Genomic DNA, 18,020 nt, shown 5'->3' with positions numbered 1-18,020 from the left:
AATTGTGGATAATCGGAAACTATTTTACACGACAAAGTAATTGTACACTTCTGCATTTCTCTTGTTATGAACATGACAAAATCATGATTTGTTTGGGTAAACAATTTCTACTGTTTAATGTATGTTATGGTTCTATTATTGACACCTTTGAAATGTTTTCATAAACTAAAATAGTCGTGGTGCACATGTAATGCTACCACAAGTTGTAACTTTTCGTCTATTACCATGTGTTACATATACAGCACAATAAAAATCAACTTGTATTCTACCCCGGTGGGGTATGTAACTAATGGGCGACCTTCAAATATTAAAATAAAATGTATCCCACTGGTGCAAAAACATGACCTTTAGCTATTTCATGAGATGAGAATGTTCCGTCTCATGCTTCAAATCCCATACTCTATTCTGTTCCACATGCCTTGCCTCTGGCTTTCCTTATAAAGCCACTTTTAAGATTAGCGTCTGCCTTCTCACATCCTCTTCAAAAACTATATGAACTATTGTACACTTTAGAGTACATTTATATTAAAAACGATGTCTGATGTCAACTTCTGATTTTACTAGTTCAACTACTCCCAGCTGGTTCTGATGCTTCTCTCAAAGCAGTCGTTGCGCAATGGTGCAGGCGTGTTTTCATAAGGTTGTATATGATGAGGAGTAAACAAAAGCAAAATCAAACTGACCAATGGTTGCAAATACAAATGTTGCACCTCAATAGTACTGAATGTTGCAGCAAAATTTGAACTAACCTAAGTTATATAATTTAAACACCAAAGTGTCATAGGTTGAAATCATTTTACCGCGGGCTAGGACTTCCCTCCCCTAAAGTGATACGTACTTTTTAGGGTATTACCAAACCACTGGAATAAAAAGCGAATCGTCCAGTATTTACGTTATTAAATACTAACTTGCCTACTCGTGCTTTAAAATCACTATTTTCTTTTGAGAGAAAAAAGATACCTACGAATCCCCACATGAACTTTGTAAGACTCATGTCTTTTATTTTTCACACAAAGTTGATTGTTTTTGTAGTAACCTGGGAGATATGTCTTTCTTTCCAATTCAAATGTCACTTAATTTTTGGAACTGCAATTATGAAGACCTCTAAAAATGCATTGACAATAAATTGACATTCAGAAGCAGTTGTGTTGTTCATTGGTGGTGGTTTAGGCATCAGTATCTCCCATAAGCAGTTTTAATTTTAACAAAGTGAAGAAAAATAATTCCAGAAAACATAGATTCTATTGTATCAGCCAAATTTAAACATTGCAAACCCTGAGTCTCCGTTGCGTCCATCAATGCAATGCGCATTGGGTGATTTGTTACTTCAGCCAACAACCCAACTGTATTTCTCATAATCATATCAATTCATTAGGCAAATATCCTTAAGAATCACGACATGTTCCATTCCTTTGATTTGTTGCCAGATGTAACAAATGATGACATAGGGACATTGTCTCAGCACAGGCTTCCCGCAATGTTTATCACAATAATTTTATAATTTATAATGCCAGAAAGAGGAGTTTATTATTCATAATACTAAATTAAGGCTGGCTAGCAACCCTCATTTCCTTACCCTAACCCAGCTATGGGCGTGTTTTGTGTAGGGGACTGCTAGGATCTGGGTGGTGGATCCAGAACGCGAAAAGTGTGGTTGGTCTGGTGAAGTGGCGGGTTTTGGAAATGTATAGCGAGTCTTTGCGCTGTGACTTGCCCTGTGGTGCTGAGAGTGGTAAGCGGTAAGCAGTACTCATGGCGTTTGTTTTGCTTCCCCGCCTTCTTTCAGAATCACATCGGGAATTCCTCCACAGGCCCGCTTCTGGATACGTGCCAGAGGAGATCTGGAAGAAAGCTGGTAAGTATTGTTTCAAAACACGAGCCTTGTGTTCTGGCAGCTGTGTGCAGTTGTTAAAAGGCTGCTGGGAAGAATGGGAAGTGGGCGAAAAGCAAGCAAGGCAGATCTGCTTCATTTCCATTTCTGGGATGGCAAGAAAGCTATAAAATAAATCTTTATTCCGGTTTCTATCACCATGCATCTTCAATCATAATGACGTTTACGGCTATTACCTCTTCCCATTTGTGCTGTGTTTAGAAATCTGCTACCAGTTAGAACGAGTTATTTTACCATGGCTCAACACCGATTCATCTGAAATGTATTTTCATTACCACCTTCCTTATAAATTACTTTTCTCATATGTTTTAATTGATGTTTGTCACATGCTAACAAATATGGTCGCAGACCTTTGAATATTTGTAGCAAGCATAGTTGGTTACAGTGTAAGGAACTTTTAGCAAAGTAGCAATCCTGTGCATCTGTCAATAGACTTCTAGGACAACATTTTCGGATGATAATTTGTTTTTTCTGTACTGCTCTCCTCGAAACACCTCTTCTCGCTTAGAAAGTAGTAGGTCCCTGTAAAATAGTCTGTCTCAAATCCACTAATAAACAATTTTAAAAATATACATAGACCTGTAAGCCGTGACTAAAGGTTTATTAAAGCTTTGTACAAATGTCAGATATGAATTGATCAAGCCGTGACATGAGGATTGGCAGGTCTAAAACAGACAGGCACTCTTTACTACAAGAGTGGGCAATTTCATACACTTAATGGATACAGCAAGATGTTTAGTCAAACGGAAGACAATATAGCCAACAGAGAAACACGCCGGGAATATTGTTATTACAGGGAAAACGAGGAGTCATTTATGCTGTTCATGTTCACCTTTTGCCCACTTGCTGTAGAAGTGTCATCAGCATGAATTTATATAGATGTGTAACCTATTGTCCTAAACCTTTATGGTATTTTGATGCTGCTTTTATTTCATCATGGCCTAAAATGGAGCACTCAGAAATTGTAGCCAAATAAATTATCACCCATTGAAGGATGAACTATAGTTGAAACAAACGCATTGACAGAAGATGTACCCTTTTCCTAGCAGCGCTTAATGCTGCTATTACTAATGTAAAAACTGCCCCAGAGGAATTGTGAAGGGTGCACACACCGGGTTGAACATGTCAGTCACTTCCCTCCTGCACCTGCCTGTGGAGGCTGACTGCTACTCCCTGCTTCCTCATTCACTGCCCTCTCTGATCACACTTCTGTCCTGCTCCTTTCATCACACATCTTGGTGTTTTGACAGTACTGCTACAGCACATCACAAGGAGAGTTGGAAGGGACTCAACCACCCGGTATGACAGTCAGTGACAAGGCAGAAGAAACAGGAATGCCAGTGTGCCACCGCATGTAGCAGAATCATGCTTAAGAAGGAAGAATATTTAATACTGAATTCCACCTTACGAGCAGCATTGCTGCACGATGCACTACACTGAAATGATGGACTGCTAGGTCGTTGCTTATTACGTTGTACAACCAGCGTGGTTCCACCTGTTATGATATTTTAAGATATATTTTTCAGCTTAGCCTTGTTTGGCACAACAGTCTTTGTTTCATGCTTCAAAATTAATATTTATGAGACCTCAATGAAGGAATCTGTGCAAGCCTTGTACAAACAGTATTTTAATTAGAATGCCTTACTATTGCATACCACTCAAAACAAGATTAGGATTTAAAAGGATTAGGCAGTTCAGCTGATTTATGTATCACACATATTTGAGAATTGAAAAAATATATTCCAGCAGAACCCATGAGGACTGCCATTTGCCTCAGTTCCATGAAATTAACGTCCATCTTGGCAAAATTCCAAAAGGTCTCGACTTAACATGGCTTTAATTTCACACAGCTAATAATAAAATGAGATCTGTATGTTAGCTACTGTATATTTCTTTTCAAGGGATCAGAGAATGTTTGCAGTTGGTAATAAATATTCAAGCACCTTGCAAATGCCCTACCAATTCTCTCTGCTGATCCGCGTGTGCCTGTGGGACTGGAATTGGAATGCATAATTTAAATATAAATTGCCTGATTTGCATAGACAATTAGTCAAGCTGCAGCTTTGATCGTAAGCAAAAATTATTGTCCTGTACTGCCACTTAGATAGAATTTTAATTCACCTTGAATATTCAAAGTATATTAAATCCTGGTTGGAACATTCAAGGGTAAGCTTTTCTTTTTCCGTCCACTCGACATTTATTGTGGACGGATACAGTTCATGCTCCTAAACCAGATAAGATATATATCAGGTGCATTGCTTTGCTTTATCTTTGGAACCCAAACTCATTTTGTTAGATTTTAAGTATAGGATTTGGCTCAGATTTTTAATGCTCAAATAAAAATGTTAATTCTGCCATTTATGATGTATATTTTCAGTGCATTTTGAATGCTCCATTCTTGATAATTTGGCACCAATTTTTTACACTGTAATAAACTCAATAAATTTCCTAAATAATCTGGTTATCTAAAACCATTAGACAATGCTACACAATAGGTGACTGATAATGTGTAGCCTAAAGTGACAATGATAGCAGGTTAGAGAGACTTACCTACGGTGCAAGTGAGATAAATCCACCACCCAGCGCTAAATGATGCGAATTCCTATGCTTATACATTCTACACTTTTTTTTCTCTGGTGAAACATTGTTATTAGGAATCTATACCCAATTAATTAAAATGAACATTTAATTAAGGTGTTTTAAGTGGGTGAAAGAATTAAAAAAGACTCTTAAATCAAACATGTCATAATTTGTTTTAATTGAGTGTTAATTGGTTCTATGTTTGCCAAGTTAATAATTACCGCCTATTACATTTTCAATTAATCTTTGTCATTTTGCTTTGACTAAAGATCAACTTTGGATAAAGTGATTCAAGGGAAAGGAGATTCAACCCTGTTAATTAGAGCAGTTAATTATTTTTGTTAAAACGTTATTCACTTGTTTTGTTTATTGCTTTAATTTTTGTAAATAAATAGACCTACTCTATAGAATTGGTGCTCTGTAAATCTGGTAGAAGAATAACCCTTTTCACACTACTTTGTACAGAAGCAAGCACCTTGTCTGTTCTTCAAATTGTAGTTAATATACACAGGCAATCGGTTCAAATGAAAAAACACATTTACGCCAGTTGATCAACAGAGCCCCGATTCATGGTCATAGCCTGGTCTATCTTGGAAACATGGTTTTCAGATCACGCTACACACAAAAAAAATGTGTATGCTCTGTAAAGTGCATGCACATTGAAAAACATCTAAGCGCAGTTTATGACGCTGTGAAGATTTTAGACAAAGGCACAAAAATCAAAAATGTGAAATGTGCTTTCTTCTTTGCTATGATATACTACAATTGTTGCTAAAATAATGAAGCAGAAGAATCCACAATACCTTCTTTTTGTGCCAGTCTAATTTGTATAAGGGTCAGCCAACTGTAGAGATACACTACAATCAGTAAAACGCATTTCACACAATGAACCACATTTTGTTTATCCATCATCTTTCTAGCCAGGAGGTGTTTCATATGTACTATTGTAGTGATTGATATACTTTTCATAAATCTACATGGTGTAGCTCAAAAAGCAGATTAGTAAAATGCCAAAGAGTCTTATATGTATGTTTGTGCATTTGTGCTTATGTGTCTGTGTACACGTAGTTCCATCTTTAAAAATGAAATATTTTATGCTGGCTATTCAATGGCAACTGAAGAATTATCGACCCTCACAAGTATTTCTAATATATTTGCTGTGTTCGTAGGCAGATATTATGGCAGTGTAATCTTGTCACTCCTTACCTGACACACTTTGTTTCTTTTTGTTTCTATGATTAAATATTTGCAAGCACTTTCATAATCCCTGGAGTTACTTACTTCAGCCTTTTGGGGAAAAAAATTAACTTGCCTTGCTTTTCCTGAATTCTATGTGAAAGGTCCTTGCACAGTCTATAGTCGAAAATCTGGAAATGTTTACAGTAGAGCATGATCTCATTTGCTTCTTCCACTTTTGTGTTCTTTTTAAACTTTTATAAATAACACATCAGATAACAGCGAAACATCCAGAATTCAGAGTTCTATTTTTACAGGAGCATCGGTATTCTAACCTAAACTCACATCAAGAAACATGGAGCAGTTTTGACTTGATATGGTCATGTTCTGAGATTTTGACTGATTTCTTTGCGGTTCATTCATTGCGGCCCTGGGGATTATGTTAACTGCAGAAGGATAGCTATATTTAGAGTATAGCATTGGTAAAGGACCAAATGCATGTTGCATCTAATGACCATTTCTTAAATGAATACGAAAGCTTCACCAATCAGAAAAGTCTGTGACTCTCATCTTGGGTAGAGCAGATCAGAGCAAAAGTAATGTGTGGTAAGCAGTTTACCACACACTTAACACTTTATATTATTTAAATTGATTTGGCATTAACATATTGCAAATGCAGGAACTGTGTTTTTCTAGCAGTAGTACCACATTTTAGCAAGGGGAGTGTTGTGCATGGTAATGTTATACCTTTAATTAAGGAAATGCTCACAAAAATTTGAATTTCCTATGGTACACCCCATGCAAATCTCAATTTGCTATGATACCAAGAATCCAAGGTGTGGTAATACATTTTCCGGATTGTGGTATTACTGTTAAGCTCAAAATGAAAGGGCTTGCAGTGGAAGGTATACACTGGTGGTCGCCATCCTGCTGTGCCCAAAATAGCATGTCCTTCTTCAGATACTTAAAGCAATCCTGACCCATGGATTTCTTCACAGAGGAAGCTGTCAACGAGGTGAAACGCCAAGCAATGACAGAGCTTCAGAAAGCAGTGTCCGAAGCTGAACGGAAAGCCCATGAAATGATCGCCACAGAGAGAGCAAAAATGGAGAGGACGGTGGCAGAAGCCAAGCGGCAAGCGGCGGAGGATGCACTTACTGTTATTAACCAGCAGGAAGACTCGAGTGAGGTAAGACATGCAAACGCAAAAAACTGCTCGTTCTTCTGTGCCTAGTGCGCAGACATCTTGCTGAATTGATTGTTACACACATGTCTAATTTTTACAAATAGGCCATCTTCGGGACAGATGGGTTTAAAGTAATGTGGCTAATAATCCGTAGTTTGAATAGATTATCCCTACTCTATCAATGCACGACTCACAGTATTTTTGTGCATCTATCTACAACCTTTTACCCGTAGTCAAGGAATATTGAACTATGCACCTTCAATTTTATTTTTTACTGTGCATCAAAATGAACTCATTCCGATTTTTGTATTTCCTAAATTCAAAACATAAATGTCACATTTTGAGAATCCTAAGTGAAGCTCAGTAATATAGAGTAAACAAAGTAGCGTAGAATGATCAACATCATGCAACGGATATTGATATGATGAATGGTTCTGGAAAATAATGATTTACTACTCACAAAACCTCAAATGTTTTAAAATATACAAATCATTCCATTTACAAATTGATACTGAACAAAGCAACAATGTCTGCCGTAACAGAACAGTCCTATAGCACTGGATAATCTTAGCATCCAGATGGGTACCTTAATTCAGGGCCAAATATTGGCGGTCAGGACACCCTCCGCCAGGGCGATGGAGTAAAGTTCTCCATCGCCCCGGCAGAGGATCCAATGACCAAATTTTGGAATCTCCATCGGGCCGGCTGACATCTCAAGCATTGACAGCAACTGCTGTCAAGACTGTTCTTGCCAATGTGTTGTTACTTTGCCATATGGCTCAGTCAAACATGCAGAAGCCATATTGTAAAGTTACAATTGTTATTTTTCTTTTAAAAAACAAAACCCCAAAGTGGGATTTTGTTTTTGAGAGTAAAAAAGCAATGCCCCTTATCCCAAGGGATTATCCTGGTGGTGGCGGGCAGTGAACACTGACCTGTATGTCTGCCTATCTAAATTAGGAGTGCGGACATACAGGTCAGCCTCAGATGGTCATTATCTTGTACAACTGTCAGAGGGGTGTAACCACAGTGGAGGCGGCTTAGTCTCGACCATCGTTACACCCAAGGTCCACCAGCATTTAAATCGAGCTAGCGGACCAGTATGTTGGCGGAAAGGGTACTTGATCACTATTTCTTGAAGTTGTTTTTTTATGGGTCTATACAATGTTCAAAATGTATTATATATGTTTGGTACCTCGTGCAAGGTAATTTGTGGTGTCAAGCCTGTATGACCACAAATTGGGTCTGATATACAAAAGTAAACCTACACGTTTGTACAAGTTTAAGCTTTTTCAGTATTTACAAAACTGCATTTTAAAAGTAAGTTTATGAGGGTGGAGACACTGCCGTCGGGCCAGAGAGCTCTGCGCATTTAAAGACAGGATAGGCCTATCTTTTTATGGGCAGAGTTCTCCACCCTAAGTGCAGTCTCCATAAACTCGTAATCTCACTATTAAGATGCAGTTTTGTGAATACTGAAAAAGCGTAAACGTGCCCCGTGTGTAAGTTTACCTTTGTGAATCAGGCCCACAGTGTGTAGGTATTTTGAGATCACAAGCGTTGGAGTGCCCACAATGAAACCAGTGAATGAATGTAAATACAAAAGCAAATTCAGGGTCAGTTTCAGGAAAAAATATTTTCTCAATCTGTTCTTGTGCACATTACAAAACAGGCAAATTCTATGCGTGGCCATGTTCACATTTTTTTTAAGTGTATGCACAAAATGATTTGCTGTCATGGAACTGAGACTGGAAACACACAGCACAAGACTGATGCAGGTAGAATGATCCCAGCATTATCACTCTTCTTTAGCCATTGTAATGGGACCATCTAGGCACGGGGTTATCTGTCACGTGTTCATCACATGCTTTAAGACCCTCTTCTCCAATAGGAGAAATCCCTCAAAGAGGCCGGCCCAGTCGATGAAAACCCAAAGACAAAAGAGTTTTAATCATAGCAGTCAAATGTATATAACAGGCATTAACTCTGCCGACTATAGAGGCGGCAGCATAAGCACTGGCTTTCTTTAGAATGACAAGTCAAGCTCAACGTCAGCAAAAATTCAGCACAATTATTTTTTTATAGCAAATAATTGCCTTATGGCTGTTGTGAGCGTCTTCGCTTAATTAGAATTCATTCTCTCAGCTGCTGGGATTATGATTGATTTGAAGGGTGGGACAAACAGCATCTGCCGGGCAGGCGCAGACTGGCTGAAAGTGACAAAGAGACAGAAACGGGAACGGAGATGGTAAACCCCCGACCAGACGTAAACACAACAGCGAAAGCTTTGAATTCTCCTGGTACGAGGCATATGGCTGTAAATACAATAGGAACTCGGTAGAGCAGCAACAATCTCCTTAATGCAGTGCTGAAACCTAATCCCCGACAAGGTCGTTTCTGAATGATATGATGGGTGACCAGGTTATTAAAAAATCAGTACAAAAACGAGCCCCGGCAGAGACAACCTAGTAACATCCTAGTCTGTATTAAACATTACTAAGAGGCTTCACCCCCTTCTTCCCATTTCCAAGCTACGTTGTGGTATTTTTATAATAAATTGTTCAATCTAGAGACCGCTTTGCTGCTGTTCTCATATCTGCTAGTTTAAGATCAATCATGAGAATACAGCACGTGAAATGATGTCTCAAAATGGAGGCGGTAAGCAGAGGTGTTCCTTGCAATCTGCAGTATCCTACTCAAAATCACTAGCCATCACTTTTAGAGCAATCTGAAAGCCACTGGACGACATGAAGTAGTACTTTGTCCTTTTAATTCCATTAATTTGCCCTTAAAGTTTGTGCACTTAGTGCTGGAATGGCATAGAAAGTGCACTTGTCTTGCAATTTCTAAGGCAATGATTGAGCGTGTCATAGTGACAATCTGCCTTAGATCATAGTGATATAAAATATTAGTCCTCTGATGTTTCCTTGTAGCATCCTCTTTCAGGTGACTATCATAATGAATTATCCTCAAAATTAGAATAAACAAACAAATGGCAGGAAGCAAAAAAGACACATTACTATGCACATATACAAATAAAACCCCATACTATTTATTGATTTTCTATAGCACAGCTTCACATCGTGACATTAGTGCGCTTTACCATTTTTACTAACCATAGAACTAATATATGAACTAAACATATCTGTAGGGATATTGCGGGATGTGTGATGGAACAATGCATGCACTTACAAAGCATGCCTTTACAACGCGATAAGTACAGTGCATGGTCATTACCACACATGCACTTACCACAAAATGTTTTTACAGTGCATATGCTTTTACCACAAATGTCTTTAACATGAAATTTTGTAGTAAAGGCATAGTTGGTAAGGGCATATGCATGGTAAAAACTAGAGGTAAGTATAAGATACATTATATATATATATATATATATATATATATATATATATATATATATATATATATGAACACCTTTCCACCCGAAAATCCTACCTACCCTAAACCTAAACACCCCTTACCACCCCAAACCCCATACCCACCCTAAATCCTAAACACCCCTTACCACCCCACATCCCATACCCACCCTAAAACCTAAAAATGCCCTTACCACCTCAAAACCCATAACCACCCTAAAACCTAAAAATGCACTTACCACCCCAAACCCCATACCCACCCTAAAACCAAAACAGCCCTCCCACCCAAACCCCATATCCATCCTGAAACCTAAAAATGCCCTTACCACCCCAAAACCCATACCCACCCTAAAACCTAAAAATGCCCTTACCACCCCAAAATCCATACCCACTTAAAACCTAAAAATAACCTTACCACCGCAAAACCCACACCCACATTGAAACCTAAAAATGCCCTTACCACTCCAAAACCCATACCCACCTTGAAACCTAAAAATGCCCTTACCACCCAAAAACCTATACCCACCCTGAAACCTAAAAATGCCCCCACCGCTCAAAACCCATACCCACCCTAAAACCTAAAAATGTTCTTACCACCCCAAAACCCTTACCCACCCTAAAACTTAAAGATACCCTTACTAACCCAAAACCCATGCCCACCCTAAAAACTACAAATACCCTTACCAGCCCAAAAACCATGCGCACCCTAAAATCTAAAAATGCCCTTACCACCCCAAAACCCATACCCATCCTAAAACCTAAAAATGCTACTACCAACAATAACTGTTACCCACCCTAAACAATATATATATATGTATCACTCAGCCCCCTAAATACTTACCTGTACTTACCTTTAAAACCTTTACCACGTATACACCTTTACCATTCTTGCCTTTACAACGAAATTAGTTGTAAAGGCATGCGTGGTAAAGGTATATTCGTGGTAAAGGCATGCGTGGTAAAGCCATGCGTGGTTAACGCATATGCATTATAAATGCATCATGGTAAATGCTTTTCATTGCATTCACCACATTGTAAGTGAGGTTTCCCGATATTGTGGTGCTGAGGTTGCTGTCGGTGGAGATAGGTATGTTGTGTTGCAGGTAAAATGTACGGTGGGGGACAAGGGTCGGTTAAGAGTAGAGAGAGAACTTGCCAGGTGTGTTGATTCAGTGGTAGGTGCAAATGTGCAGTTGAAGATAGATCGTAATCAAGGTGTCTTGAATTGTTGAGTTGCTAAGCCCCTTTTGAAGGATTGCTATAGTAAGCTTCACAGATTTTTTGCTGCTCCAGTGAATAATCTGTTCTGTGCTTGTTTTGTTTTAACTTAAGTGGCATTAATTTTGACTATTCTAAAAAGCCACTTGTCCCAAAGTGCAGAAAGACCTCACTTAGGTCTGTTGAATCTTAAAAGGAGTGACAGAGCGTAAAATTATGAGGTGCTTGAGGTGCATAATATTTAGTGTCAAGTTCGAGGGAAGTCTCACATTTCATTCTTGGTGTGCACAGATAGGCGAATGTCTGCCATTTGCCTCAGACTTTGCTGTAATCCTAGCATTATGTATGGTTTGGACCTTCTCCAAAACGCCACACATGCAGTAGAGCGCACATCCCATGTGGTCCTCGCAGACATGTACATTTACTTTTCCACAAGCTCTGAAAGGACGTACAAGCCAGTGGGTTTCAAAGGAGACTCTTGACTCGCAGTCTGTTTGGTCCTTGATAAAACCATGCTTTAAAATTCCAGCATGATTTTACTTCCATTCTATCTGACCACTCTGTGGATATTGTTGAAAAATGCAAAATTGCGCACTTATTTGGCTGTCACTGTACATCTTGCCTTGAAAGCCTTTCACGACTGATTGCTCTACAGTGGCATAGACTTTCAGAACCATTAACACAAACATGTTTTGGGGGCCTCGTGCTGCGGGTCAGAAGTGCCTGCTCTAAGAGCATTGCTTACCTCGGAAGTCAGCTGATGTCTTCAAATTACTGAGGAACAAAACAGGAGATGAATAAATTAATTGGAATAAATGTATTGATCATGCATGTTGTTACTGTACTGCATGTCCATCACCCCTCCTCCCCCACACAGGACACAATATTGATCTTCATGACAGTCCTTCCGTCCACGACCTGTCTAAAACAAAGCTTTCCTGTGCAGACGTCTTGTAGATACATCTTCAATCGAGAGAGCAGCAAGAGCCACTCAAATACTTAGTTCTTTATGGGAAACAAGGCTACATCTATAATCTAATCTGACCGTACATGACAAATTGTTAAACGCTTTATTATATAGTTATTCGTGGGTATACATTTATAGCTAAACAACAAGTATTTTCATAGGTCTCACTGCAATTTGATTTGCCTTTCAGTAGTAAAAGAAGCCCTTCCTCTCCCTTGGTTCTGCAGGTTCAGTACTGCTTGAAATTGTGGAGGGCGTAGGTCACGTATAAACATTTCAAACATTTGTTGTGCAGGAAAAACATGAACCACATGAGCTATATTAGCATCATACTTACTGTAGTGGAGCTAGAGAAAATTGGAATTCATTCAGCACTACAAAGGGCTGACCATCAATACCCACTAACTGTATATGAGTGCAGGTATATACTCTGCACTCCATAGGTTAATACTGAGCGTTGTAATGTATTGCCATAGTGATTTACCTCTCAGTTACTGTCATAGTGGGATGATTTAGTCTATCCCTGCAATGTTTTCAGTATATAAGCCTGTCTACACAATAGCATAATGTAATATAAAAAATTACACTTGTGAGACGCGCTAGCACCTAAAATGTGTTCCTGAGTTAGACCTTTGGCTTGAACCAGTCCCCTGCCACTGTCTCGTTAGACTTATTCACACGAAGTGTGCGTGCACTGAAAAGAAAGGCAGTTAAATACTTGCAAACCACATTATGCTCTACTTTTGGGAATTATGGAATTACCCAAAATTTCATGAGAAAAGAGCAGACGTGATTTGTACACCCCTAATAACTACTAACACACAATTCACAAAGGGATTCGTTTGCTCGCGCTCTGAGGGCCCCGAGTAACAATGAGAGTTTAGTTTAGGAGCTCATTATTTCGTTGTCACAAATATCTTGTTTTTAGTATTCTAATTGTGCTTGCAGACCAGTGCTGCAAATAGAGCCTTCATCTGACAAGAATGTAAGCCATTAGATAGACTTCATGGCTTTCAGTAAACTGAGGGCGATCTGGTTTTGCATTGTATGGTTTCATTTGCATGAGGTCCCTCTGTCCACTGTTACTGAATACATTTCACTTTGAAAGGCAATGGAAAGTACTCATAGCATTATATATTTACAAGCTGACATGATTCTATCACCTTTCACATTTATATTTCATGTTTTATGAAAAGCAATAAAAGATGCATTTTCCACCAAATAGAAAAATCATAAAAAGGTCCTTGTTCTTCTCTTCTGTGAGCTGAAGGGAAAGAAAAATAAACAAATCCTGCAGCCTTAATGTCCCAGTGGCGATGGGAGCTGACATCTAAAGAACTGAACTAAATTTAGGCAGACTCAACCTAAAACCACGAGCGCGGAATCAATCCCAGGTGTTGCCAGAAAAGGAATCTGAATTCCCAACAGTTTAACTACAAAAACATCTGTTTCTCTGTTAGGTAATTCCTTCTTTTTTCTTGACATTTTTAAAAGTGTTTTCAAAGATGGGAACAATTTTGGAAATAAAAAAGTCTCCAGCACATGCATTTATAATTACCTGGTTTAGTCTGTATGTTTAATCAGTTTGCATCGAGAACGCGAAGCACATCTGATTCCAATATAAAGCAACCATTGCACATTGGACAGCAGCCATACTCACATCTGCCAAAATGCTCTCATGCCAAAAAAGGGATTGAGATAACACATGGATATTTCCAAAAGGAGCCAATTGCTTCAGATTAAATGTTTCATTTTTAAATACTGTTTTCAGTTTTCTGACTCTGTTCTGTTACTATAATTGGGAATTTCTTGGGCAGCGAAGGAATGTTTCTTCTGCAGTGGCTACAGTCCAGTAGCCAGTTGATGAAAGGACTCCACGTCATCTCCAGTTGAGTGTATTTGGCGACTGAAGGGGATAGGAACTCTGCGCTTTAGAAGGACAATAATAAAATGGACATGGGAGAGACCAATATTGCACTTCTCCACTCATTCTCAAGAGTGGACCTTATTTCTGCCGCAGTGACACCGTGGATTGCAATGGAGTTTCACCCAATGATATCACCTAAGCTTTGTTCCCACCCTCTGCACTTCCTGCACCCTCCTAACACATACAAATACTTGAGTCTTTTAGAGGGGCTAAACCCTACATTCACAGGATTACAGGTTTAAACCAGGAGTCCCGGCACAGGCGCAGTTCTCTTTTATGTAATTGAGACACCCGTTAGCAATCCCAATCTTCTGCACCCTCCAAATTCCACCATATCGCTTACTGGGTCACCGGGTCAGTGCTCATAAGAATCCATGTAACGTATTTGACCCAGGAATATTGTTTTGCCTGTGATTGCATCCATAACTTAGCCCCCTGTCTATGAGACTTAAAGAGCTGTAAAATATTGTACTCTGACATGAAATATGTTTTCCCTCCTTCCAGCGCCAAATGATCCCGGTTCATGCAGACTCTCTGATCTGGTTCATAAATCCATCTTAAAAGCTCTGTTGGCCCAGTTCACAAAGGCCTTGTGTAACAAGTCTGCAAATTGCTCCTGTTGAGCTCATTTTCTGCCTTGGTAGGCTTCACAGATATTCTCAGGCGTATTCCTGGAAAACAATGACGTTAGCTGATATTCCGGGAATCCTCACATGCAAATTGTTTACATGTGGCATTTCCACTGAGTTGAACAATGCATGTGCATGAATATATATTTTAAATATTACTGTTATTATCATTGTTTGTGAAATCTGGCCACTAATATAATTTATATACTTTTTTCTCCCCAACAAAAACATACCTCTATTTGCTGTACACAACCATTATTTGAATGGTTTTATGGGCTTTCACATCGTTTTTCAGCCTACTCTAGGCATGGTCACCTGAATTCCACCCCTAGCATTGTCTACTTACCATTCCTGCCAAACGCCATTTGATGCTGCCACGAAACATAAAAAAACATGTTTTTTTTTAAAAGTTAGACTGCACTGCTTTTGGACAAATAACCAATAAGCAGCTGTGCTTGGGCGATCGCTCAACAAGACAAGCAAACATGCGTTGTTGGCTTTCATTAGTACCTCATTCAATAAACGTTTGAACTATTTTCTCAACTGGCAACCATAAATAAATGTGAGTGTCACTGGTTGCTGAAAGGGGCCTTAGTATCTGGACATGGCTTGTGGATACACTGTTGAATATACACTGAGTATTTAAAACACTTCAGAAATGATTCACATAGCTGCCCTTCAAGAGTGGATGTGATTTACATCTGAAAATAGAGAGTGCTCCAAAGATAAGTCAAGAATAAGTTGCATGCAACTCAAAAAGGTCTTTGTGAGTTGGACCCTTGGGCCTTAGAAATGCACATCAAGAACAGATGATTGCCATCTCCATGAAGTCCTAAGCAATTGGCTTAAAATGGCACCTACTCTATATAGAACACGTTGCCTTATTATACACTCAAGATAAAAAAAAAACTCGAAAACGAACCAGCCCAACCCTATCTGCACATATATACCACTTACCGACTTTCTAAAAGCAAGCATTAGTGCTATGTAGCAAGTCATTGTATCACGTCTATTTAGAGATTTCACTCTTTAGTTGAAATACACTCTTCAGATATCTACATGTTAGAAGCTTAAATGTTAATTGATTGCAACGTTTTACATGTTAGTAGTTAAAAAGCTGTAAACAAAAGTTTCAATTCACAGTCTCCTGATCTTGATTCCCTCTGATTGTCCATATCTGAATGTATTTAAAAACTGTATTTCCGAAATAGATGTTGCTGTCACACTTGCATCGTGACTTGCTTCAGCCGAGACAATATAACGACCTGCCATATTGTTAAAGGAAGTCATATTTTGAGGGGAAAAAAACACTAGGTTATTATTGTCTCTACCCTAATAAATGTGTGAATGTTTAGCTGGGCTTTTTTTAGATTTCAATATTTTGACCCACAGCTAATGTCTCTTCAACTTCTCCCATTTCAGAGCTGCTGGAACTGTGGGCGCAAGGCCAGTGAGACCTGCAGTGGCTGCAACACCGCACGGTATTGTGGGTCATTTTGTCAGCACAAAGACTGGGAAAAGCACCACCACATCTGTGGACAGACTCTCCAAGCACAGCAGCAGGGGGAAACGCCAGCCGCGAGCTCCTCTGTGACACCGAGCAGCGGGGCAGGGAGCCCCCTCAATACGCCCCCGGCGGCGACTCCGAGGTCGACAACGCCGGGGACCCCATCCACCAGAGAAACCACCGCTCGTTAAAAAACACAAATTGTTGACAAAAAGACTTTTGCAGACAATAAACAAACACACTTCCTCATCCTCAGAGGCTCAAAGATTTAAGCTGAACTTTCAACATGGCAGTAAAATTACTGTATCTTGACACAGTAGTACATTTCAAAGGCCAGTAACGGGTCATAATGACTTTACATGGAAAACTAGGATACATTTTCTTTAAAAAAAACTGAAACGAGAACAGAAACTATAACACAAAAGTATAGATTTGACCTCCTCCCTGGGATTTTTCCAGTAGCTGGGATTTTAAACTAGATGACCTCATTAACAGATGCTTTACAAAGCAGCAAACCAAGAGATTGCTAATTGCTGTTCAAAGCAAAAAAACGCTAATATTACAAAAAAAAAAAAAGTCACAATGTTCTACACGACAATAATGTGGAAATAAAAAGAGAGGAAACCCCTCAAGGGCATGAACACTGGATACAGCAGCAGCCATTTTAACAAGAAGATGAATGGCGACCATGGGTTACTGACTGAACTTTGAAGGCCCGGCGACAAAACGCGCAGATGTGCAGCAGATTGGAAGGAAACACAGATGTTCATCCATTTTTTTATGTTTCTGAAAGAAATATAATAATATCCAGGTCAACAGAATGAAAAATGAAGGATGGCTTGCAGTTAGATGTCTGAATGCCGCCGCAATGAAGGAAAAAAATGCCATAACACAAGAGGCTCCTTTCTGTACCGAGAGAAGGGACACGGCCTGTTGTTAATTAGCGTTTTGGCAGCCGTGACATCAGCCAGCTGCCCCACATAACCCTTCACCACTTTACTTTTGTAAGCCCACGTAGGAAGACAATGGGGTTCACGTTCAACATATTAATTTTATATACAAATACATATGTATATGTGTGTGTGTGTGTGTATACAAACACACACGTATATGTACGTGTTGCAACATCAAAAACGGTGACTATAACTCCAGTGCTCTTTCGAAATTCATTCCAACCCTTATCCTGTTTGGATATTTTTCATTACAAAGTAAAAGTTATCGGTGTTGAAACACCCCTGTTCCGTGAGAATTCCCAATGGTGTTTTTCTTGTAAATGTGTTGGACAAATGTGAAGATAAGCGCGCTCACACTTAGTCTCTTTATTCCTAGCTGGCGAGAAACCTGTATCTTTCTATGCTGCTTTTATATCTGTGTGTATTTGTGATATTTCACTGGTAGTCAAGAAGAGCATTTTTGTTTTTTGTTTTCCTCAAGAAAAAGAAATGAAAAACATCCTACCGGAGCTGCTAGGTCACTCTTCTCGGATTTTTTTCCTGAAAAGAAGCATGCTTCACGGAATGCTAACATGTTGGTGTTTTTGTAAGAGGGATGTACATACACGT

General features: G+C 39.1%; 1 protein-coding gene across 3 annotated transcripts in view; it reads left to right on the top strand.

Annotated features, from left to right (window-relative positions):
- The window catches only part of RUNX1T1 (RUNX1 partner transcriptional co-repressor 1), a 149,988-nt gene that overhangs the window by 129,777 nt on the left and 2,191 nt on the right, over positions 1-18,020 (top strand). For all 3 annotated transcript variants that reach the window (XM_069220464.1, XM_069220463.1, XM_069220462.1), the window contains exons 9-11: positions 1,787-1,855; positions 6,646-6,836; positions 16,374-18,020. The exon at positions 16,374-18,020 is cut by the window's right edge and continues 2,191 nt beyond it. In XM_069220464.1, the coding sequence (XP_069076565.1) occupies positions 1,787-1,855; positions 6,646-6,836; positions 16,374-16,649 (536 nt within the window). In that variant the 3' untranslated portion in view covers positions 16,650-18,020. The remainder of the gene's footprint in view (positions 1-1,786; positions 1,856-6,645; positions 6,837-16,373) is intronic.

This window comes from Pleurodeles waltl, chromosome 2_2, assembly GCF_031143425.1.
Source record: "Pleurodeles waltl isolate 20211129_DDA chromosome 2_2, aPleWal1.hap1.20221129, whole genome shotgun sequence".
In the NCBI taxonomy this organism is placed as follows: Eukaryota; Metazoa; Chordata; class Amphibia; order Caudata; family Salamandridae; genus Pleurodeles; species Pleurodeles waltl.
Note: the sequence above shows the minus strand (reverse complement) of the source record. Positions and strands in the feature narration are given on the sequence as shown.